At 48.5% G+C, this 25,968-nt stretch overlaps 1 protein-coding gene across 1 annotated transcript in view; it reads right to left on the reverse strand.

The window, feature by feature from the left end:
* The window catches only part of ppfia1 (PTPRF interacting protein alpha 1), a gene marked incomplete at its 5' end in the record, with an annotated part of 37,266 nt that extends 12,805 nt beyond the window's left edge, over nt 1–24,461 (reverse strand). The window contains 16 exons of the mRNA XM_079230842.1: nt 76–105; nt 2,000–2,231; nt 2,692–2,915; nt 3,992–4,142; nt 4,222–4,301; nt 5,207–5,269; nt 5,371–5,502; nt 5,589–5,672; nt 7,930–8,064; nt 8,985–9,131; nt 9,401–9,634; nt 10,389–10,490; nt 11,759–11,833; nt 11,968–12,132; nt 14,914–15,015; nt 24,210–24,461. Of these exons, the coding sequence (XP_079086968.1) occupies nt 76–105; nt 2,000–2,231; nt 2,692–2,915; nt 3,992–4,142; nt 4,222–4,301; nt 5,207–5,269; nt 5,371–5,502; nt 5,589–5,672; nt 7,930–8,064; nt 8,985–9,131; nt 9,401–9,634; nt 10,389–10,490; nt 11,759–11,833; nt 11,968–12,132; nt 14,914–15,015; nt 24,210–24,461 (2,208 nt within the window). The remainder of the gene's footprint in view (nt 1–75; nt 106–1,999; nt 2,232–2,691; nt 2,916–3,991; nt 4,143–4,221; nt 4,302–5,206; nt 5,270–5,370; nt 5,503–5,588; nt 5,673–7,929; nt 8,065–8,984; nt 9,132–9,400; nt 9,635–10,388; nt 10,491–11,758; nt 11,834–11,967; nt 12,133–14,913; nt 15,016–24,209) is intronic.
* Between the last annotated feature and the right edge of the window lie 1,507 nt (nt 24,462–25,968).

The raw sequence follows: 25,968 nt of genomic DNA on the forward strand, positions 1-25,968 counted from the left end.
CACACAGGAAAGGAAGCAGCGCCGAGGACAAGTGAACATGTCTGAGGCGTCAGAGTGAAGCAGAGTCTAGTTTACCTTCCTGCGGTGCTTTCGCAGGTCGCTAGGCTGAAGCAAGAAAAGAGGACAAAAAAAAAGCCGTTAGTGAGACGCACAACAGACCGGCGGCGGATTAAAGCCATGCGCGCACACACACACACACACACACACACACACACACACACACACACACACACACACACACGCAGGAAACCAGAGCTAGATAGAGTTAACCATGCTAACACACACACAGTTTAAATTGTGCAGTAAAGACGTGCAGTTCTTTGGGAAAGTCTGCAGGAGACACTGCAAAAACAACCACGCTGGAGGACGGGTGCAGCCTGCATCTGAAACTGAGGAAGAGGAGTCAGAGGGAGGAAGAGGAGTCAGAGCCTCAATGCAACTATTTGAATGATCAGAGTGGCGGCGTCTCTTCTTTAAAGCTTTGTTCACGTCCACTGATGAACAAAGGGGTTTGTGCTCACTGAGCTGCATTATTCTGCTCACCACCAGAGGGCGCACAAGCTAAATGAACTGTGAGGAACCAAGAAGACGACAGTGGAACCGGCAAAAAGCCCAAAACTAACCTCCACAACGCAGAGGAGGGATTGTAATCACCAGGACTCCATTAACTACTTTACACACACACACACACACACACACACACACACACACACACACACACACACACACACACACACACGTATGATGGTTGTCCTTCAGTATAAAACACCTTAAAGACAGTTGTCCTTCAGTATAAAACCCCCAGAGGGATAAATAGTGTTTTATCAGTGTAACTCTGAGTCGACTGGTTTTTCTTCAGGTGATAATAAACACAAAGAAGTGACACCTGAGTTTACAGCAGAAGCTGTTATCATATCTGTCATATTTTCCACTGAGCACCTAAAGGGGGCGGGGCTTATCCCCCAGCATTCCTCAGGGCCCGGCACGAGCAGAGCAAATGAAGCATCAGCGTGCCACATCTCTGGTCGCTCTCTCCCCCAGGAGCAGAACACCTAATGAGTCATTTCCTGTCCTCCTCACACCGAGGAGGCGATTAGAGGAAGAGGAAGCTACTGAAGGGTTCCTCTCCTCGCAGGAGCTTTGAAGGCTCTTCATGTTTTCATCTCCTGGACTGCGTTGAGCCTGAAAAAGCACTTCTTTCATGTCTAATGTTCTCCAGCCGGCGTGGATGAACTCAGGACGGCTCTGCAGGGAGCATCTCTTTATCCATAACGTCAACAAGTATGACACGGGGATGGAAAAAGGGGCGGAGCCTCTCTGGTGACCGCACAGACGCTCCGCTAGGACTCGGGTTCACTCTTGGAACCGCGAGATCTCAAACTCCCGAAAGAGCCGACCGACGAGGAACGCCAGCTCAACGAGGAAGAACCGTTACCGTCTGGAGCAGCTGGTTCCAGTCCAGAGGCAACGAGGAGCAGCTGCTCCGGGTTGTAAGATCAAAGGTAAACAACTGAATGTGAATAAAACCAACGTAACGCGTGAACAAAGAATGGACCTCAGATGAACCGCCATCTTTTATCTGGTCACATGTGTGACCTGAAGCCTTTTAAAGACTTGTGATCGGCCTTTGATCCGTCTCATTCGTGACGCAATGTGACCCTTATTCTGAAATCAAAGGGAACGGAGAGGAAGAGGAGGAGGAGGAAGAGGAAGAGGCAGGCTGCACCCGGGGAGCTGCAGGTACCTGGAAGTACGGCGCAAAGCTACAGGCGCCATGCGGCCGGTACGTGACCGTCTGCTGGGAGAGGGAGCGCTTGATGACGGAGGGGTCATAGCAATACTGGTCCAGGCCAGGGGCAGTGACACACACATGGTTACACACAATACTAACACACTGACGACACACGGTCAGCACGGGGAGGCGAGCGGCGGCAAAGCCCCTCCCGCTACAACGTGACGACAAACAAGCTGTGGGATGTGGAAGTGAAGGAGGCTTTACCAAGGTCATGACCCCCATGCGGTCCAGTTCTCGGTTGGGGCTGCGGGGGACGCGTCTGGGGGTCGAGCCGCCGGAGCCCGGAGGGGATCCGCCCAGCGAGGAGCCGGCGCACAGCGACGGCGGGATGGAGCTCATGGAGCGGAAGTGGCCGCCCAGGCTTTCGCCGCTGCCCACCCGGCACTCGATCTCCTCGGCCCGGATGGCGGTGTTCTCCTTCTCCTCCTGGATCATTCTGGGAGGGACGGAGGAGTTAAACCCAACCCTCTGAACCCCAGACTATCCCTCTGAACCCCAGACTATCCCTCTGAACCCCAGACTATCACTCTGAACCCCAGACTATCCCTCTGAACCCCAGACTATCCCTCTGAACCCCAGACTATCCCTCTGAACCCCAGACTATCCCTCTGAACCCCAGACTATCACTCTGAACCCCAGACTATCCCTCTGAACCCCAGACTATCACTCTGAACCCCAGACTATCACTCTGAACCCCAGAACCCTCTGAACCATTTTCTGGACTATTTTCTTTACATTGGTAACACGTTTGAATTGCTTATGATTTATATCATAATAACTTAGTTAGACGTATTCTAGTTCTCTACGTCTACTGATGGGTCCGTTTCCAGAGAGGAGCAGGGCTTTTATTTTGAAAATCAAGCCCACAGAGAGGACCTGACGGAGCGGGATCTAACCTGATCTCGTTGTTGATGGCGTCCAGCTGCTCCTGCAGCATCAGGGCCAGCGTCTGGGCGTCCGCCTGGCCCCCGGGGGACAGCAGGTCCACAGAGCTGAACATGGTCTCCCGGTCGTCCTCCAGGTCCGAGGCATCCATGTCGCTCTCGAAGGCCTGGGCCACGTTGGCCAGCACGTTGGCCTGCTGCATGCGCTCCCACTCCTGCTCGTTCAGCGTCTGCACCTGCACCCGGAAATCAGATATTGAAAGCAGAAAAAAAAAAAGGATATTGTGGGGTGGGGGGTGAAAAGACAGCAGAGAAAACAGGCAGGAGGGTTGTGAGATGTTAGCTGGGTACTTGAATGCATCACAGACACAAGTGACCTCCACTGTTGTTCATCCTTACATGACTTGCATGTCGCTGGAGTCCAGAGAGGAAGCAGACAGAGAGAAACGGAGAAGGAGAAAGAATCATCAAAGGGAACTCAAAACATCAGACAGAAACAGGTGGAGGAAGAACTAACGGGTTGTTCCTCTAAAGTACTTTTTCTTTATATAAAAGGTGGGAAAAGATCACAACATTTTCAATGTTATAAAAACAGGAATTTGTACAAAACTTTGTCTCACTGGACACGCTCCATAAATATATTCAATGTGTTCGCGCCTGAATCTCGTGAACGCAGTTAAATAAAAGTTCTGTAAATTTGGTTCTTTAAAAAGGCAAGTAGAGCAAACATGAATACCCAGGGTTCATACACATGTTGACCAGTGGGGTTCATGACTTTTCCATGACTTTAAACCAAACATTTAGTGAAGTCTGGGTGTAAACAGTAAAAAGTGAGTAAATGTAGTATTTAAACTAACAATGAGAATACAAAGCATACAGTAAACCTTAAATGACACAAATGAATGAGACAATAGTTTGATTAAAAGAATAAACATTTATATAGATGCCTGTATGTATGCCTGCTTATATGTTGAGTCTTTCTTTTAAAAGCATATTCATTATTTCAAACTCAGCATAAATGAACGTCATGAACACATGAATATAACACATTTACATGAACACATGAATATAACACATTTACATGACTTTTGGGACTTTTCCAGGTCTGGAAACAACCATTTTAAAATGCCATGACTTTTCCAGGTTTTCCATGAGCGTAAGAACGCTGAGCAAAGCTCTGGTGAAGTTTGTGCCTGAAGCGTTGTTTAAAAGTTAAGCAGAGGAAACATGAACCCCTTTCAGGATTCATGGCGCTCAAGTAAAATGCGAGCCCTCGTAAACAAACGGGTCGTGAACCGGCCGACGGGCTCACCTTGGACGGCTCGTCCCGCAGCGCCGCCGTGCGACCCTTCTGCGGCCGGCGCAGCACCAGAGCGCTGCCGTAGTGGTCCGAGTTGCTGTCCATCATGGAGGACGCCGACACGGGGTACCGGAAGTCTGGAGTGCTGCCCAGCTGAGAGCGTCTGGGGGGAGGAGAACCAAACGTCGATCAGAAAGCCTCGGTGAGGCGAGACCAGAACCACCGTGAGCCCGGCTGCTTACCCGTGCAGCAGGGAGTTGCTCCGGCTCCTGCCCTGCTCGCTCTCCGCCCTCATGGTCTCGATCTGGATCAGGAGCTGCTCCTGCAGGGAGAGGACATCCACACAGAGGTCATGTGGTGGAGACTCAAAGTCTCCCAAATCAAATAATACGGTCCTGCAGTCAACTCTCTCTACATGGTGTCAGAGGAGACACGGATCCAAAGTGTCTCTACATGGTAGACGCTGAGAACTCTGGTCGTCTCAAAGTCAATACAAGATTTAGTTTAATGTTTACAACTTCTTGTTAATTCATTGTCATGACTATCATACAGGACTCTATCATGCATGATATAGTCATGCATGATAGAGTCCTGTATGATAGAGTCCTGCATGATAGAGTCCTGCATGATAGAGTCCTGCATGATAGAGTCCTGCATGATAGAGTCCTGCATGATAGAGTCCTACATGATAGAGTCCTGCATGATAGAGTCCTGCACGATAGAGTCCTGCACGATAGAATCCTGCACGATAGAGTCCTGTACGATAGAGTCCTGCACGATAGAGTCCTGCACGATAGAGTCCTGCACGATAGAGTCCTGCATGATAGAGTCCTGCACGATAGAGTCCTGCACGATAGAGTCCTGCACGATAGAGTCCTGTACGATAGAGTCCTGCATGATAGAGTCCTGCATGATAGAGTCCTGCACGATAGAGTCCTGTACGATAGAGTCCTGCATGATAGAGTCCTGCATGATAGAGTCCTGCACGATAGAGTCCTGCACGATAGAGTCCTGTACGATAGAGTCCTGCATGATAGAGTCCTGCATGATAGAGTCCTGCACGATAGAGTCCTGCACGATAGAGTCCTGTACGATAGAGTCCTGCATGATAGAGTCCTGCATGATAGAGTCCTGCATGATAGAGTCCTGTACGATAGAGTCCTGCATGATAGAGTCCTGCATGATAGAGTCCTGCATGATAGAGTCACGGCGGTCACGTCTCCTCACCTTCTCGTGGTGCGAGTCCTCGATCAGCTTCTTGGTGTGCTCCAGCTCTCTGATCAGGGCGTTCTGAGGAGAGACAGAAACAAGCTGAAGCTCAACACCCGGCTCGTCTGGCTGCTCTTCCTCTTCTTCCTCCTCCTCCTCCTCCTCCTCCTCCTCCTCCTCACCTTATCCTCCAGCGCAGACATGCGCTCCTTGAGGTGGAGCTGCAGCCTCTCGTTGGACTCTGAGAGCAGCTTGTCCACCGTCTCCGAGAGCCGCTTGTTGTGCTCCTCGTTCATCTTCTCTCGCTGCCGCGCCTGGTGACACACATCCTGTCTTTAGTGAACATGTAAATGAAAGGTCCAGGCGCTCAGAGCGTCCTCCTCTTCCTCCTCTTCCTCACCCTGAGCAGCTCCTGGTTCTTCTCCTCCAGCTGGGCCTCCAGCTGCCTCAGTCGCTCCTCCACGTTGCCGTGGCGCTCCTCTGCCTGAAATATTAAAACACACATTACATGAATAACGTTGTGTCTCAGTATGTATACATAATCCTCTCAGAGCAGCTACGTTAACATGCACACTAATATTCTACTTGTTATTCGGCTCATGGCGATATCGTGAATATAAACTGCATGTTTTGTTTGGATTCATTTCTTTTGGGGAAGAACAATCTTTCTTAACATTAAAAAAACTAGGAGGTCAACAGGTTTTTGGTTTACGTGCAAATATCACAACGGTTGGAGGAATGAAAGAAGGGAGTTGCTGAGTCGCCCTTTTTTAAGACGTCTGCACGTAGAACGGAGTATTGATTTAATTAGACGTAGAAACTACGTTTTCGACATGGACAGCCTGGGAAGCAAGTTCCTACAGAAACAGCTGAGAGGACGGCAAAGAACAACCGACCCAAAGACAACCTGGAGGGATGTGATACGGGGCGAGTGCATCCGATTACTGCCTAAAGAAACTAACAATTAAGATTAGCTCGTTGTAAACTATAACCAGCGGAAACTATCAATCTCCTGGCCGACTACGTGACTTAAAGGACAGTTTGATGTTATGAAACGTCGAGGCTCCCAGACTCCTTTGACAAAAGCAGTAGTTGTACTTGGCAGGAGCTGCTGGTCTCCAGCGGCTAGTTTTTGTTGGCACGACAACAAACGCTTTCAAACTTTAAAGTCGCACAACAACACAAACTAAGCAAGAGAATGAGGCAGCGGTAGACCAACAACTCCTGAGTTCTGGGAGGTTAAATTACTGATTTCGTCAATGGAGTCTGGTGGAGAGAGAATATACAAAGAGAAAATACTCTAAATATATCTTAAAAGTTAAACTGATTCTTTTAGTGTGTAAAATACGTTCACAGCAGAACATCACTCCATCTACTGCAGTAAAACACAGTGTGTAGAAGTACCTCATAAAACACAGTACTAAACGTCACTGAGGATCATTACAAATAGAAAGAAGAAACTTGTCCAGCATCTTTACATTCAGAACAAGTGAAACGTTTTATATAGTCAAAAGGAAAGTTGACAGGAGGGAACTCATTCAGTAGTTTGGAATATGCATCACTCGTGTAAACTATAATGCCTGTGATGTCGAACAGGAGAGCAGGTTTATTGATGTCTGATTTTGGGAAAAGCTTTTAGTGCAAAGAGAGAAATAAGTGTCCAAAATAACTCAACTCCATGAACCACAGTAAGTAAAAGACGGGGCAGAGATGACATCATGTAAAGTATGAGCGGAGGCGCCTGCGTCCCGATGGACTCTGAAACAAAAAGACTGCGGTGACAAAAGAGCTGCAACACAAATAAGGGGCGGAGTCGTGGGTTCAGCGGTGGCGTCCGAGACAAAGACTCCAACTATAAATGGATGAAAACACGAGCCAGTTCTCTAAAAATAGGTCCTGTGGATATTCACAGCAGCATAACAACGGCTTCCTGTGCAGCTCCTGGATGTAGTGACATCACAGGAAGTGAGCTGGAGGGATGCAACGCTCAATTCACTCTTACTTATGTCGAGGGAAGAGTTTGGGGAGTATTTGTATGAATCTAAATACCGTCAAATTCGGGTTAAGCTGCAACTTTTTTTTCCTTTTTTTTTTAAATATCGGTGCAGCTGATTTGTGGATTTTCCTGATTCTAGGGGTCCTAACCCAACGAGCGAGCGGGAAGCTAGCGGGCGGGGCGCTAGCGAGTGAGCGGGGCGCTAGCGAGCGGGGCGCTAGCGAGTGAGCGGGGCGCTAGCGAGCGGGGCGCTAGCGAGCGGGGCGCTAGCGAGCGGGGAGCTAGCGAGTGAGCGGGGAGCTAGCGAGTGAGCGGGGAGCTAGCGAGTGAGCGGGGCGCTAGCGAGCGGGGCGCTAGTGAGTGAGCAGCTAGCGAGTGACCGGGGGAGCTAGCGAGTGAGCGGGGAGCTAGCGAGTGAGCGGGGAGCTAGCGAATGGGGAGCTAGCGAGTGAGCGGGGCGCTAGCGAACGGGGAGCTAGCGAGTGAGCGGGGGAGCTGCCACAAGAATGCACTGTTTGAGCTCAAGTACACAAAAGTGTTGTCAGCGCTAGCTAGCTAGCTCCCCGACAACCACTAAAGGTAGCGGTACCATCCCGGCCCGACTCGGGCAGCGGGGTCGCGGGCAGCAGCGACTTATAAACCGCCGAGGCTTGTTTATGATTAAATCCGACTTTTATTTATTTATTTAGTAGATGTGGCTTATAACCCGCACATTGCGGTTGGGTAAATGGGCGCGTTGCTCTACCTTCGTGAGGGCCGCCACCCTCTGAGCCAGCTCCGCCTCCACCTCCGGCAGGGTCTCGGCCTTGCGGATGGTCTGCTGCAGCTTCTGATCCGCCAGCTCCAGCTTCTCCTGGAGCTGCCGGCTTCGGTCCTCCGTCTGCAACGAAGCACAAACAAAAACAACAGCGGCGAGTTAGTGAGAGACGTCCCGGCCTCGGGGGTTTTGCTTTTCAGCTCCACAAGGTGGCAAGAAATGAGACTGTAGGAGAGAGGGAGGGAGGAAGTGAGCATTCATAACGACACAAAGACGGATAAAACCCCAGAATAAGAGAGCAGAGAGACATCTCCATCTCAGCGAGCGCACTAAGAAACACTCCAGTGTCTCTGAGGCGGCGCATTCACAGTGTGAAGACAGCAGGAATTCATTAGCCGGGTTTGGAAGAAGGAAAACTGCCAAAGAAGAAACTGCAGGCGATTCCTGCCAGCAGACAGCTCAGAGACTCAAACACCCCAAAACCAACACCGCCTCGTCAGCTCTGAGTCAGGTTCAACGCGCTGGTGTGATGACGACAGGTTCAACCCTCCGGTCCCAAGGACACGTTTGGGGGCGTTTTTAGTCTTTGATTTCCTGTGTAACAAAGTCCTGACCGGCATGACTAGCAGCAGAGAGAACTAGAACGTGTCTTTAGAGTCTGCAGAGGGAGTCCTGGTTCTCTTGCTAAGGCCCACCTGTCTGGTCCTTGTGCTAAGGCCCACCTGTCTGGTCCTGGTTCTCTTGCTAAGGCCCACCTGTCTGGTTCTCTTGCTAAGGCCCACCTGTCTGGTTCTCTTGCTAAGGCCCACCTGTCTGGTTCTCTTGCTAAGGCCCACCTGTCTGGTTCTCTTGCTAAGGCCCACCTGTCTGGTCCTGGTTCTCGTGCTAAGGCCCACCTGTCTGGTTCTCTTGCTAAGGCCCACCTGTCTGGTTCTCTTGCTAAGGCCCACCTGTCTGGTTCTCTTGCTAAGGCCCACCTGTCTGGTCCTGGTTCTCGTGCTAAGGCCCACCTGTCTGGTCCTGGTTCTCGTGCTAAGGCCCACCTGTCTGCAGAGGGAGTCCTTGTTGGCCACTTCGTTCTCCAGCTTGTCGTTGAGGTCGTGGACCGAGGTGGCCTCCCGCTGAGCGGCCAGGTAGCGCTTCTCCAGGGTGGTGATCCGCTCCTCCATGTCTTCCTTCTGAGCCATCGACTGAAACACAAACGTGTGTTCATGCAGTGACCTCGTCTTATTCACCACCATATACATTTAGAACACGTACATGTAATAAAGTTGTACAGTAAATTAAACTACTCAACGGTATGACAATATGAATAGAATGAGCTCTACTGTCGTCTATGATGCGTCCAAAAAGGATGTATGGATACAGAGTAAAAACAGCGATTAGAATAAACAGATTTCTATTCATCGGATGTAAATGGTCGCCTGTAAAACATGTTTTTAAGGTGCTCCCTCTTTACCTCCCTCAGGTCCCTCTGGAGCCGTGTGTTCACGTCTTCGGACTTGACGAGGTCCTTCCGGCCCGCGTCCAATTCCTCCTCCAGCTTGTTGATGCGCGACACCATGGCCAACATGCGCTCCTTGCTCTGGCCCAGGTCGGCCGTCTGGCGGTCCACCACCTCCTGCAGCTCGCCGGCCTTCCCGAAGCCCGGACCCGACTCCTCCTCCTGGCTCAGGGAGCCGTCCGACGACCGCTGAGGAGAGAGAACGGAGCGCTTTAGGGCTGTTTTGTTAGATAACATCGAACCTTCTTTAAACAAATGGAGGCAGATGACTGAAGACGCTTCATAGTGATCCAGTCGGTTAAAACATCAACTACAAGTGAGACCGATCAATGTAATGAAGTGCCGTTTAAAAAGGGACTGAAAAGGAACTTTTTAAAATATTAATCTTGTGTTTGTCGCCCCCTGTGGACTGAAGAGGTAGTGTTGGTTCTGGCGCCCCCTGTGGACTAAAGAGGTAGTGTTGGTTCTGGCGCCCCCTGTGGACTAAAGAGGTAGTGTTGGTTCTGGCACCCCCTGTGGACTAAAGAGGTAGTGTTGGTTCTGGCGCCCCTTGTGGACTAAAGAGGTAGTGTTGGTTCTGGCGCCCCTTGTGGACTAAAGAGGCAGTGTTGGTTCTGGTGCCCCCTGTGGACTAAAGAGGTAGTGTTGGTTCTGGTGCCCCCTGTGGACTAAAGAGGTAGTGTTGGTTCTGGTGCCCCCTGTGGACTAAAGAGGTAGTGTTGGTTCTGGTGTGTGTGTTATAAGGTGTGTTTATGGCACATGTTTCCTTCTGACACACAAAAGACCGTGACTGCCCTTGATGAAGGTTCACACTGCTGCGTTATATTTAACACATAATTCATCCTGAGTTAGGATTTAATGTCATGAACTGAACAGCCGTTAAACACGTCTCAGACACACACGCTTAGCTTTCACACACACACACACTCAGGAGTCACCTCACCTTGCCATTAGTGCTGGGCGTGTTTTCAGAGTTGTGGTTGACCTCGCTGGTTCCATCCGCCAGCCCTCTCTTCTGGCCGCTCTGCTCCCTGAGGTACACCAGCTAGAGGAAACAGCACTTCGTTAACGCCTGCCGGAGTCACTCGCTCACACACATGCTAACACGCACGCACGCTAACACCCATGCTAACTCGATAACACAAATGCTAACTCAACAACCATCTGGTTCACCACTTTAACCAAGAGCACTGAAGGAGTTAGACTCCTTTTATCACTTGGGTTGTTTTCTTTTTCCATTTCACTAGAGCAAGGAGAGTGTGTGTGTGTGTGTGTGTGTGTTCAAACCACAACTACTCTGGTTGCAAACTCCTATGAAAATGCTGCAGAGATATAATCTCAGCCAAAATGCACAAACGGTAGGAAAAAAAGTGCAAAAAGCTGCCTCTATATATATATATATATATATATATATATATATATATATATATATATATATATACATACATATATATATATATATATATATATATATATATATATATATATATATATATATATATACATACATGTGTGTGTGGTCCCCGGCTGATTCCCAGGAACAAAAGATGACTGCCGCATGAAGCAGAGGGGAAATCTAGGACACTTCCAAAAGATCCTCTGGCTCTTTTGTCAATCTCAATCCCATTCAATCCACAGTGGACCGGAGACCTCTTAGCACTAATGTGCGTGCGTGCGTGCGTGTGTTCAGAACAGGAGTCGTCGTCTTTAAAAAACGGGTCAGGAGGAACGTTGGTAAAAGGTCTCCTGGTGTTAAAGTCTCTGCATCTCGTATGAGATAAAGAAAAATGATCCTTTGAACTCTGACATTCTAGCTTTGACAGATCTGTTTGTGTCGGCACAGAAACATTAAAAAAAAGAAAGAGGAGCGCGTCATTCAGCCCTCCATCAGTCACGGTCACTGCTCTCCACCAGCGAGGTCGCTCTTCTCTTTAGAGTCACAGAGACCGACAGCGTCAATAAACCCTGTTCAACATGTTAACATCTACAGAGGAGGAGCACCAGTAATGCTCCCAGTATAGAATAAAGACCATGTCAGCGTCTTCAGGGGTTCCTAGTCCACGCTATGAATATGTTTACCTGTTGGACAGCATTATGATGCGTTTACCTGTTAGACAGCATTATGGTGTGTTTACCTGTTGGACAGCATTATGATGCGTTTACCTGTTGGACAGCATTATGGTGTGTTTACCTGTTGGACAGCATTATGGTGTGTTTACCTGTTGGACAGCATTATGGTGTGTTTACCTGTTGGACAGCATTATGGTGTGTTTACCTGTTGGACAGCATTAGAGGAGTTCAGTGGTTCCTTACTTCTTTGTGTGTGAGGGTGAGTTGCTCCTCCAGAGCGCTGCATCTTTCCAAGGCCACGCGGAGTCGCTCCCTCACCTGAGAACCAGGACACACCTTCAGGGCTCTGTTTGCACGCACGCACACACGCACGCACGCGCACACACACACGCACGCACGCACGCACGCGCACACACACACGCACGCGCACACACACACACACACACACACACCTTCTCGTCCAGGGCCTTGTGGTGCTCGAACAGGGACTTGAGGGCCTTGAGGACCTCCACTTCACTGGAGACCCCCGCTGGGGACTGAGCCTGCCTCTTCACCACCGTCATCCTCAGGCTGCGCTCGTGGCGAGACACCAGGCACTCCAGGTGCTCCAGCAGGAGCTGCAAGAGAAGACCGGACAGAACCCGTCACGAAGACCACGAGCGAGGGGTAGAACCGTCACTAAGACCACGAGCGAGGGGTAGAACCGTCACTAAGACCACGAACGAGGGGTAGAACCGTCACTAAGACCACGAGCGAGGGGTAGAACCGTCACTAAGACCACGAACGAGGGGTAGAACCGTCACTAAGACCACGACCGAGGGGTAGAACCGTCACTAAGACCACGAACGAAGGGTAGAACCGTCACTAAGACCACGAACAAAGGGTAGAACCGTCACTAAGACCACGAACGAAGGGTAGAACCGTCACTAAGACCACGAACGAAGGGTAGAACCGTCACTAAGACCACGAACGAGGGGTGGAACCGTCACTAAGACCACGAACGAGGGGTAGAACCGTCACTAAGACCACGAACGAGGGGTAGAACCCATAACTAAGACCACGAACGCGGGGTAGAACCGCCACTAAGACCACGAACGAGGGGTAGAACCGCCACTAAGACCACGAACGAGGGGTAGAACCGTCACTAAGACCACGAACGAGGGGTAGAACCGTCACTAAGACCACGAACGAGGGGTAGAACCGCCACTAAGACCACGAACGAGGGGTAGAACCCATAACTAAGACCACGAACGCGGGGTGGAACCGTCACTAAGACCACGAACGAGGGGTAGAACCGTCACTAAGACCACGAACGAGGGGTAGAACCGTCACTAAGACCACGAACGAGGGGTAGAACCGTCACTAAGACCGCGAACGAGGGGTAGAACCGTCACTAAGACCACGAACGAGGGGTAGAACCGTCACTAAGACCACGAACGAGGGGTAGAACCGTCACTAAGACCACGAACACGGGGTGGAACCGTCACTAAGACCACGAACGAGGGGTAGAACCGTCACTAAGACCACGAACGAGGGGTGGAACCGTCACTAAGACCACGAACGAGGGGTAGAACCGTCACTAAGACCACGAACGAGGGGTAGAACCGTCACTAAGACCACGAACACGGGGTGGAACCGTCACTAAGACCACGAACGAGGGGTAGAACCGTCACTAAGACCACGAACGAGGGGTAGAACCGTCACTAAGACCACGAACGAGGGGTAGAACCGTCACTAAGACCACGAACGAGGGGTAGAACCGTCACTAAGACCACGAACGAGGGGTAGAACCCATAACTAAGACCGCGAACGAGGGGTAAAACCCATAACTAAGACCGCGAACGCGGGGTAGAACCGTCACTAAGACCACGAACGAGGGGTAGAACCCATCACTAAGACCACGAACGAGGGGTAGAACCCATCACTAAGACCACGAACGAGGGGTAGAACCCGTCACTAAGACCACGAACGAGGGGTGGAACCGTCACTAAGACCACGAACGAGGGGTGGAACCGTCACTAAGACCACGAACGAGGGGTGGAACCGTCACTTAGACCACGAACGAGGGGTGGAACCGTCACTTAGACCACGAACGAGGGGTAGAACCGTCACTAAGACCACGAACGAGGGGTAGAACCGTCACTAAGACCACGAACGAGGGGTAGAACCGTCACTAAGACCACGAACGAGGGGTAGAACCCATCACTAAGACCACGAACGAGGCGTAGAACCCATCACTAAGACCACGAACGAGGGGTAGAACCCATCACTAAGACCACGAACGAGGGGTAGAACCCATCACTAAGACCACGAACGAGGGGTAGAACCGTCACTAAGACCACAAACGAGGGGTAGAACTGTCACTAAGACCACGAACGAGGGGTAGAACCGTCACTAAGACCACGAACGAGGGGTAGAACCGTCAATAAGGCCACGAACGAGGGGGAGAACCCATCACTAAGACCACGAACGAGGGGTAGAACCGTCACTAAGACCACGAACGAGGGGTAGAACCGTCACTAAGACCACGAACGGGGGGTAGAACCATCACGGAGGGTTTCTAACCCTCGGTGGTGGTCTTCTTGTCCAGACAACCCATCCAGAGAACCCAACAAGAAGACCACCACAGAGGGTTTATAACCCTTCTTGTCCAAAGAACCTAACAAGATTTCGACGACTTTAACCTTTTAGAAAGCAAGACCTGTTTTCCTAAAATTGGAAGGTGGTCACACCCAAACTAAAAGTCTCTTCAACCAAAAGGGCTATTTGAATAATTTAAAGTGTCATAATACAGAAAACCTTGTGAGGTTACTTTTATGTGTGTAAAAAAGTTTCACAGCCCTTTTAATCACTCAAAATGAGTCAAGTGACCCGTAGCATCAGATCTGCTGCGACTAGAAATGCCCAACCTTTTTTTACTGAACCTTGAACGTCTCCCAAAACACGTCAGCAGGCGGAAGCGGACGCTCTTTGTGTGTGTGTGTGTGTGTGTGTGTGTGTGTGTGTGTGTGTGTGTGTGTGTGTGTGTGTGTGTGTGTACCCCGATTAATCATGTTGTGTCCGCTTCAACGTCTAATAACGTGTTCATAGAGCGAGCGGCTGCTCCTCGGTGAGGGAGCGCGTCGCCGGTGGTGTAAATACATTCCGTGTTTGAGCAACTGTGACACTCACAGTTGCGACACTCAACGTGTGACACTCGTTTGTGTTACAGGACAGAAACAGATTTGTCACGTCGTGTTATGACGACCAGCGAGAGCCAGAACAGACACAACGGTTCACTGCGACACTTGTTGCAGTTAAAGGATTGAGAGCGGTGTGTGTGTGTGTGTGTGTGTGTGTGTGTGTGTGTGTGTGTGTGTGTGTGTGTGTGTGTGTGTGTGTGCATGCGTCACACTAACCCGTGTGTTGTTCCTCTCCGCCTTTAGCTCTGCGATCTCCTCCTCCTTCTCCAGAAGCTGCTCCCGGCAGATGTTCACCTCCTTCGTCAGCGCCGCGAACTCCTAGAAGAGAAACGCACAAACAAGAGAGATGACGACTGATGGACTGTTGTGCTTAAAGTTTAACTCTTTTATCTGACAAGAGCTGGTGATAAACATCACCGGCCGTTCCTTCACCTGTATCTTGGAAAGAATCATCAAGAAAAAGGTTCCGCCAGGCGATCGTTTCATTTGTATGTCGCACAATAGTTCCTCGACAAAAAAACCTTTAACTTCATAGCTTGCAGAAAGCTTAAAGTTACAAGAATACATACAATCAATAAATATATATATATATATATATATATATCACTCGATCCTCACAAAGAGGAAGTTGAGGCTTAAAACAGAGGACAAGAACCAAGTCTCGACAGCATAACACACAACTTGTATCATGAACGTTGTTGAACGATCACACAGCTACAACCTTAAAACCGCCGGCACGGATATTCTGTCTGACTTTCTAACGGAGTTAATCATTCAGACCTGGTAATTTTTTAATCTAAATAAATGTCTATGAGTCTTTGTCCATCGCTGGAGGAGGCCACACACACACACACGTAGAAAATATGTGTAGAATCCATATGCGGTACAAACGATAGCTAGCCGCCGTATTTACACCCATGTGGCGTTATTTTGAGTGTCGATGCAGCCGCTAACAACGTTAGCTTAGCATAGCATTGATCGAGCCAAACTCCATTCAGAAAACAGGAGTTTTAAAAGTTGTCCGTTTGGCGTCTTGAGAAAAGAACCAACAAAACACGAGATCAGACTTTTTACAAATCTGCATCTTTATCAAGTTATTTTTATATTAAATTACAGGTAAAGTGTGTATTCTGGTGTTATGAACCCGGAGAAGACGGCGTTTAGCTTCCTGGGACGTCCACAACACGATTGCCACTTTAACACGGCCTTGGTCACGAGGACGACAGCAACGTCAAAAACACCTCAAAGCACGTGAGAAACATGACGACGCTGACGAGAACCTGAGAAAGACGCGAGGAACAAGTCTGCTCAAACAAATGCAGTTGTGTGCACACACACATACACACTCTCCCTCACACACACACATTCTCTCACACACTTGCTTTTAGAGATTACATGCATGGTTGGACCTAAAGAATGTGCCATCCTGATTTTTTTTTGCCTTGCAAAAAACAAGCACAGGCACCATGTGAGTGGTGAGGCCTTCTTGCTGAGTTTGAGTGTGTGTGTGTGTGTGTGTGTGTGTGTGTGTGTGTGGAGGGGGTTGCTGGAACCGATCGTTCTTTTCAGTCACTACCACAAGCATTCTCTCGCCTCGGAGCTTTTCCAGCGACTGGCACAGATTCCACCTCACAAAAAAAAAAAACAGAAAAGAAAAAGGGGAGTTTTCCATTGGCCTGCGCTCTCTCGCCAGCCAATGAGAGGCAACGGGGGGCGGGGCCAGCGGGGTAATTACAGAGCGGCTCACTTCCTACATTCCAGAGCCGACGCTGAGGTCCAGTTGTACGGCGACCGTAAGATTTCTCTGCTCCTCTGAACGCCATTTATGGCCCTGAATGCATCATTTACACATATCATATGAGAGGAAACATGGGAGTGTGTGTGTGTGTGTGTCACTTGTATGACTTGTCTGGATAAAAAAGCCTTGATAAAGAAGTCTACCTGTGCCGCACACTTTTATTTGTTACTCTAGATAATCTTACTTATTATTAATAACCGATTTGTTTTTACATATCTGCTCTTTTAGAAATGTATTTAAGTATTGTATAGTATTTATAGTATTGTGCTGCATCTGTTTGCTGATGACATCGGGCCACTACATTGTAATAACCTGCCTGAGCTCTCTGGCACATTTACTCTGAGGTGGAAACTAAAATGTTGATTAATGGAAACCGTCTCTGCTAAATTAAAATAGGAAGTAGAAAAATAAAACGCTTGGACCGTTATCATATTTTGAAAAAGTTCTCAATCACATTTAACCCCCTGAACCCCAAAACTACATTGTTCATGAGCCATAAAAATATATAAGCCATTATTGTCAGATTTCCGTCTTTCTGCGGGTCCTTGAACACATCACGTGTGACGGAGCTCAATATTGTGATATTTCGTCACCAACGTTTTACTCTTCGCGTCTCATTTAAAATCTCTCCACTAATAAACAGTTGACTTTAATCAGATTGTGTTAAAAACATTAAACTCTGATCTCCTCAGTGAAACTATGACGTCATGACTGATTCACCTGAGACCAGCAGTCATGTGACCTCAAGAGGAGGAACTATCTGAACCTCAGGAGAGAGACGTGGAGGCGCCATCTTTTTCCAACATTAACTCATATTTGACAAATTCAATGTGCGTTTTTTTCATGTTCATGATTGATGTCATCATAACTGTTACCTGCACTCAAGACTACAGACTCGTGTTCTAGTTCTCCACTTCTACTCCTGGCGGTTCTGAACCAGAACCTTCATATTACAGATACAATGAAATATGACGGGAACAGAAAACGCTCCGAAACATCTTTGGGGTTCAGAGGGTTGAGGAAGGTAAAGACTTCCAATGTGCCGTGTTAAGTTGTTGAATACAGTTTAATAAGTGTAATAACTAGTGTGTGAGTACAGTGTAATAACTAGTGTGTGAGTACAGTGTAATAACTAGAACACAGTGCAGTCATAAGCTTGTTTATGTGGATGTTAAAGCTGACCGTTGGTTCAGCGAGGGACCGACCTGCTGGTTCTGAGTGGACTGAGCTGCTCGGTAAGCTCCAGACCAGGGAGGGGATTAGAGGTGTGTGTGTGTGTGTGTACACACGAATATGTGTGCCAACCTATTAAAGGAACAGCGTACCAAAACACACAGGGACACACAAAACAAAAGCTTTCCAGGGATGGGTTTTTTCGGCCTCTTGGTGAAGAATCTGCCCTCGTGGCACCAAGAGTTATTTCTGTATTATAATAATAATAATAATAATAATAATAATAATGATAATAATAATAATGATTAACATTGGAGTCACACTTCTTTCCTTCCTTGTAAACGTTATAACAGAACACAGTGACGCAGCGTTTCCTTTTAGATTTTCCGCTGGATTCTACGACCACAGGCCTTTAGGCCTCTGATTAAATTGTTCACGCTTACATGAAGATCCAGGAGATCTAATGTGAATGAAGTGGACTTCACACCTGGCAGGTGAGCTGCTCAGGACCCAAAAGGCAGTGCGGTGTTCAAAAGACCCAAACTACAGGAAGTAGTTTAAGTCTGTATGCGCAGGAGGAGGATGAGGTCATACATTCTGACATTGATGCATGAAGCCGGTTCTTTTTGCACAAAAACCTGCAAGGCAGGAAGGGAGGAAGGGAAGGAGACGAGGAAACCTCCGCCGTTACGCCAATAACACGAAGAAGGAAGCTTCGTCTAAGTGATTTGCATTTTGTCCAGCACCCGGATTGGATTCTTAAACACCGAGGAATGCGCCGTTGCGTCACCAGACCGTGCCGCTTTGTGCCGTATTTGGGCGGAGGAGGACCCCGGCAGGCGTCCCTCCTCCGGCATGACGTCGGCTCTTAAAAGCTTACGGCGCGTGCCGAAACGCGACACCGGGCAGAGGGCATCTGCTCTGCTGGAGGAGGCTCGCCCGCAGGAACTAATTAGACACGACAATGGCCGCTATTCACTGCCCCACACACACACACACACACACACACACACACACACACACACACACACACACACACACAATCTGCTGGAGCCGAGCAGATACCATCATCCCTTTAAAAAGACATCATCATCACTGGGCTCCTGGGGAGTCTAGTTGTTTTTCTAGTTTAAAAAAGGGAAGAAATGCTAAATCACCTGAAACTTCAGTCTTTGTTTGCGTTACAGGTTTCATGAAATGTTGTGTTTGAATATGCAAATGAGGCACTATCTGATCAAATATGTGCACATCTTTATACATTTGCAGAACAGAAATGTGAGCGTTGGATAAAGCCTGTAGCATTTCCCCTTAGATGTTTAACAGAAATAACTTGTCCCATGAGCTCGTCACTCATTATTAAAGCGTCACACAGAGCCGGAGGTAATTGGAGTTCCTTTGACTCCTCCATGTTGCGTGTTTGGTGGAGGCGACGACGGCCCGGTAGTTCTCATGATTCATTGCTCTTCAGCAGAGACTCGGTCTGTCCACAGCTCGTCTTCCTTGCTTTATTCTGGGAGCGGCTCAAAGCGGAACAAGAACTCTTTATTCTTAGCAGATTTAGTCTGAGAGTTATTGAAAAATAGTTTCTGGAATCGGCCAAACATTTTTAATCCGCTCCCATAAATCTCTTTGCGGTGACTGAGAGGCTTTTATTGTGAAGGAGCTGCAGGTTTCTCCCTTTCAGTGCGTGGATCAGTTCAGGGAGGAACTTACAAAGCAGAGCGTCCGTAGAGCCCGTCACTACCGACAAGGACAACTCTACATGAGGTCCCGGGACAGAGCCTGCAAAGTGATGTGGACCTTACAAAGGTTACGAATGTTTTAGGTTACATGAAGACGATCTAACGGGTCTCTTCCCAGCTTCATGCAGAACCAGATGGAGTTCATCACCAGCACAGCTTCAGGTTCTTTATTAGGCTGGGACACTCGTCTGTCGAGTACAAATATGGAAAACCAGAGTTTGTAGACTCCAACAGTTTCTGAGTGGAGTTCTGTTGCACCGGATGCATGTGTCCGTCAAGTGTTTTGCATTCATTTATATTTATAGTATACTTTAAACCGATAATATATTGTTCAATTTAAAGAAGAAGAAAAAATGCTGTGGCAATAAACAAGCCTTTCTTTAAATGTCGTCAATCGTGGTTTTGTGCTTTCTTTTTTTTAACTATCGGTTCAGGCGGTATCATTTGACTCCGCTTCCTCAGCGGGTTCCTCAGGCCCGAGGGGAAGGACCCTGGTTCAGATCCCACTTGGCAAAAGGCAACACTCCGTCCCTGAGGAACAAGCCTCTCTTTGTCCGGCGTCACGCCGCTGTGCCACTGACCAGAATATAGAACTCGTTTCTTTAAATGACATCACAAACAAAGACCGAACACCGAGTGACTGACACCCGGATGTTCTACTCCTTTCCTGCATGGAACCGGATCTCCTAAACAGCCGTTACGAGGTTAAGTTTTGATAAAGATGTGCAGACAAAGCACCGCGTTGGCCAATCAAAAGCCTTCCAGCATGAACCGCTGTGTGTCTGATGGATATGTACGTTGCGTAACGAGCATTCGGCAGATGCTTTAGAGGCATGGCCGCGGCCAAAGGGGTATCGGTTACTCAAACCTTCTTGGGTTGCATGTCCTCTCCCGGTACCTGGAGCAACAGCCCTTTAACAAGCGTTTGTTGAAGGCTGTTGGAGGCTCTTTTAGCTTCGGTTTCTAGCAGGTCAACGCCACACAGAAGGACCACTGCGACAGGACGTCCCGTCAAGCGGTCAGAGGCATGAGCATCCGGGTTTTAGGGCAAACAGAAAAGTGAAGGGGTCTAAAATGTGTGTTGGAAGGATGCATCAGGATTAAAACAGATTTTTAAAGATAAAAAAAAGGTAGAAGCTAAAGTGTAAAAGTGAACCACCTGGCGAGACGGAAGACATTTTAAAGAACACCGTTTAATACAACATGTTTATTACGTTTATCTCCCTTCAACCTCTCCGGTAACGAGCATCACCACTACGCAACGTTTAACCACGACGAGCTCCAGACCCACGAAACCGGCCTGAAGAAGAGGAGCGTCTGAGAGTCGACGACGCCGAGACGGACAGCTGTCGAACCCGGCCGGAGCTGTGCTATGATAGGCCAGTCTGTGTCCGATGGGGGCGGGACTTAGCGAGGGATCAAATTGCACAATAGTCCTCCAGAGACGTCGCACACAAACCAACACGTCGCCACGTGGAAAAGGTCCTCAAGCGGCCCACGACCCTCCTGCTCCTCCTCGCACTGGATTTGACTAATTATCCCACAAATAAGGGACCTTTTGGTTGATGATGTCACCTGCTTGCGGTTTCGATTGGCCTCTTCTGTTCCTACGAAGCGAGGTGTCGAGGACAGCGGCGGCCTCGAGTGGCAACAGACGAAAGAAAATGACAGAAAAATGTGGCAAACGTTTAGCCGACTACGACAACTTCTTTCTCTTTTTACTGCCTCAACAAGCTTCAGCAGTGGTAGCAAACAGCTGGAGTCACTGACACACACACACACACACACACACACACACACACACACACACACACACACACACACACACACACACACACACACACACACACTTCAAAGCAAAACTATTAAAAGCCATGGCCGACACAGAAATTTAATTGGCCTCAACATGTGGGTCCTAAAATTGGACGGACTGAAGAGATCTCTCCGTGCACAGTCAAACTGGTCCCACCAGGGTCCCACCAGGGTCCCACCAGGGTGAGCTGCACACCGGTGGGACAAAGACGGCGAAAAACAAACGAGCAGCGTTTAGTGAAGTCTGAAGAAGCCGTTGACGTGTGAGCAAGCTGCCCAGGAATGTTGGTGCATTCCTGAGAAGGGTACTCTCACCGGGAGGGAGGAGGGAGGGAACCAGGAGGGAGGGAACCAGGAGGGAGGGAAGGAACCAGGAGGGAGGGAGAGAGGGAAGGAACCAGGAGGGAGAGAGGGAAGGAACCAGAAGGGAGAGAGGGAAGGAACCAGAAGGGAGAGAGGGAAGGAACCAGAAGGGAGAGAGGGAAGGAACCAGAAGGGAGAGATTGAACCAGGAGGGAGGGAGGGAAGGAACCAGGAGGGAGGGAGGGAGGGAATCAGGAAGGAGGGAGGGGAGGAACCAGGAGGGAGGGAATCAGGAAGGAGGGAATCAGGAAGGAGGGAGGGAAGGAACCAAGAAGGAGGGAGGGAACCAGGAAGGAGGGAGGGAAGGAACCAGGAGGGAGTGAGGGAGGGCGGTAGGGAGGGAACCAGGAGGACATGCACCTCCCTCCCCTCCAGTCCCCTTCAGCTCACTGGTAAATGTCTGAGCAGTGAACAGGCGTTGGGTCTAAGATCCTTTGGGTCGTATGTTCCCCACCAGACCACTCGTCTAGGACGCAGGAGAGTCTAGAACGAGGGAAGGAAACAACAAACAAACACATTTTGTAAAAGCTTGGTGCCGAATCGTATGTTTAAATCTCCTGTGTTCCGTTTTAAATGATCAGAAAAGAGCCAATGTGAAGTCACAATGTAATTAATCAATTAGGAGGAATTAAGTGACTGGGGATTTACGATCAACGTTGGTGTGTTGACACCAGATCACATGAAGAGACTTCTTTCCTTTAACAGATGGATTTTCGTGCCTTCCAGATACGGATCGCAGTGGTTTGGGCGCGCACGCACGCACGCACACACACACACACGCACACGCACACACACACACACACACAGCAGATTTATGGGATGGCACCTCGTAAGGTCTTTAGACAAAGCATGTTGTGATTAAAACCTTAACCAACATGTGGAGAATGTTCTCCCTCAGTGCTTTAAAGGATTACAGCCTTTATGTTATTGATTAACTGGATTTACATTAATTGATTGACTGGTTCAGTGAATGATTTGACTGGTTGGAGATCAGCGCTGCTAACATACGTTTGTTGTTTTTTGGCGGGCTCCCGAGTCCTGAAAAGGATCCGGATCGCTCGTCTCACAAGTCAATGTGTTCTTTTTTATGTGTTTTAATTTAGAGGTCTGACACAAAGTCTGTTTAACAGCAGCTGAAGAGATGGTTTTACGATGTAGAAAACAGGTCAGTGAACGCCCCTCTGGTGGATCTGGAGGACACGACTAGACGTCCTCCTTCAGCTCAGTGGCGAGGTCATGTGACCGTGGTGGTTCCGTTAGCTTCTTACTTTACACTTCAAACATGGCTAAAGTTCAATAGTGAAGATTATCTTGAGGAACTTTTCCCAGCAGCCTCTCTGCTGCCGGCCCGGTGACACATCATCCGTCATATGCTGAGCCGGGATCGCTCCCTTAAAAACGTGTCAAACAAACACTGAAAATACCCAGCATGCCACTCTGGGCGCCTACCTGATTACCAGCCGCTTATGCATCATTAAAAACGGGAAACCTGATCCTTTTGTTTTAAAATACAAGCCCACAGAGGGGTGGAAACACGAGTCCTGCGAGCAGATGGTACGGTCGGGATCAGGATCCGGTCCACGCTACGTAGAAACAGAAGCACAGCCGTGACATCGCACTACTGTACTCATTGTAGCTCCGCTTTAGGACAGGAAGTAACCGTTATCACTCAACTAAAACACTTTCTCTTCATTCATCTCCTCGACTCGTTTCACCTCATTGCACCTTGCAATCAGTCGGCCGTAAAACTCTAAAACCAGACGCTGCTATCGCTTTCTCCGCTGTGGGAGCCAAAGGACCGCAAGAGCCAAAGGATCGACACTTTGGCTGTCAGCGGAGCCGGGAGGCGTGCAGGAAGGGTGCTACTGGGCTTTTACCACTGAAATGTGATTACAATGCACATCGTTTGTACTTTTATGGCGTCGAACGCATTACAAACGTTCATGATGTGAAATGCCAGCACATCTTTTGAAGCGTTCACTCACTCGTCTTATTGACGATGGCCGTGTCTTATTGAAGGTGGGCGTGTCTTATTGAAGGTGGGCGTGTCTCTGCGCCGATCCCTGTTTTTTTTCAACCTTCACGTGTTCGGGTGATTTTCCCCTGACGTTAGTGATAGAGGGTGAAAACATGTCGATGTCTTTTAACATTGAAGGAGACTTTTCTTTCACAGGACAAGACTCACATGTCCCAGGAACATGTGGACCAAAGAACAAGTTCATAGCTCCATTATTTCTAATCATGTTTTATTAACGATTCCCTAATTTTTCACCCGATTTTGATTTTTTTTTCCAGGGTCCCCCCATGAGACCCGTTTATGGTTTGATGAGAAGTTCTATAGGGTAAAATACAAGAAGAGTACTTCAACTTGCCTTGTATTATAATATATTTCGATGAGAAGTACATTTATCAGGTACATTATATCAGGTGAAATATATCCGACGTTAGTGATGGTTTTACTGTTTGTAACGTTAGTGTTCTAGACGCCCGCTAGGTGACCGGGTCTCAGCGGTCTTCTGATTCGTCACGGCGCCTTGATTACAGTCGACTACCGGCGGTTACTTCAACGAGGGGAAAAGCGTGTTACAGGTGTTTCTGCCAGCTCCTCGGCCCCGCCCCCTCACCTGAGGTAACGCCGTGTTCAGCTGCCGCTGCAGCGAGTCCCGTTCGTGGCTGACTTCGTGCAGTTTCCCCTGAGTCAGACCCAGGTTCTCCTGCGACTCCCTCAGCGTCTCCAGCAGACGATCCCTCTCCTCCAGCATGGACACCATCAGCGACTCGAAGTGGCCCTCGGAGTCCGACTGCAGCGGGGAGCCGGAGCCCCGCCGGCCGGCGCCCTCGGCCTCGCTGATGGTGGGCATCACCTCGCACATCATCTGCAGAAGAAACGGTGAGAATTGTGACGGACGGACGATACGTAAGGAAACGAGCGACAATTCAATGTGAAGGCGACGCGGAAAACTCTTTACAAAGAGCTGAGTGGATTTACAGCGTCGGCACGTCTTCTTTACGTAAATGTAGTGGAGTTCTGTAACAAAAAAGTTCTCATTTCAAATCCCCCAAAAAGACCTGTTGCCACTGTTATCTACTAATTATATTGCTTAAGTTTATTGGACTTGGAAAAATGACGGTATTACTTCTAAGACCTATGTCTTCCATTCACTCTCCTCAAAAGCCAAACTATTGAACATCAGTAAAAGTGTTAAAAGTCGGGAACCAAATGGAACTAAGTTAAAACAGGGTTCATACACATTCTGACCAATGTTTCATGATTTTTCCATGACTTTAAACCAAATGTCCATGACAGACATTTAGTGAAATCTGGGTGTAAACAGTAAAAAGTGAGTAAATGTAGTATTTAAACTAACAATGAGAATACAAAGCATACAGTAAACCTTAAATGACACAAATGAATGAGACAATAGTTTGATTAAAAGAATAAACATTTATATAGATGCCTGTATGTATGCCTGCTTATATTTTGAGTCTTTCTTTTAAAAGCATATTCATTATTTCAAACTCAGCGTAAATGAACACATGAATATAACACATTTACATGACTTTTACTAAACTTTTGGGATTTTTTTTTTTCCCCCCAGGACTTTTCCAGGCCTGGAAACAACCATTTTAACATTCCATGACTTTTCCAGGTTTTCCATGACCGTAAGAACCCTGTTAACCATTCTTTCCTTCAGAACTAATGTATTTGAATACATGAAGATCAACAGCAGTCAGAAACACTGAGGCCCAACTGTACATGTAGGAGTCTTAAATCTGGTGTTAAGGTCTAAAGCAGACCCCCTCCCACCGCCCTCGTGACAGATTGGAGATAAAACGTAAGACACGTTTAGAGTTCAGCTCTGAGGTGATTTAATCAGCTTTCTTTGCAGACAAAGCAGAAGCAGCTGATTGTCACCAACTGGAATACGTAGAAAGTCAAGTTAAAGATGAAAAAATGTGTGTTCCAGGTGATAAACACACTTTCTGCAGAGGCAAACTAATTCATAAGAAGCAACAGCAATATCAAGGTCAAGGGGGTGTTACACAGCACCCAAGGGAGTCACAGCTGGTGGTCCAGACCTCAGCACAGATCATAATAATACAGATGACAGAAGTTGTTTACTTTACATGACACAAAGATAGTTCATCAATGCACATTACTAACTCTCTGTGCTTTCTCTCCACACAGGTTTACATGGACCCTGGTTTTATCTGGACCCTGGTGCTGGTTTTATCTGGACCCTGGTGCTGGACCCTGGTGCTGGTTTTATCTGGACCCTGGTGCTGGTTTTATCTGGACCCTGGTGCTGGACCCTGGTGCTGGTTTTATCTGGACCCTGGTCCTGCCAGACACCTGCTGCTGCTATCATTTTTAGTGATGAT

The sequence above is a fragment of the Taurulus bubalis genome (genome assembly GCF_910589615.1).
Source record: "Taurulus bubalis genome assembly, chromosome: 15".
Taxonomy (NCBI): Eukaryota; Metazoa; Chordata; class Actinopteri; order Perciformes; family Cottidae; genus Taurulus; species Taurulus bubalis.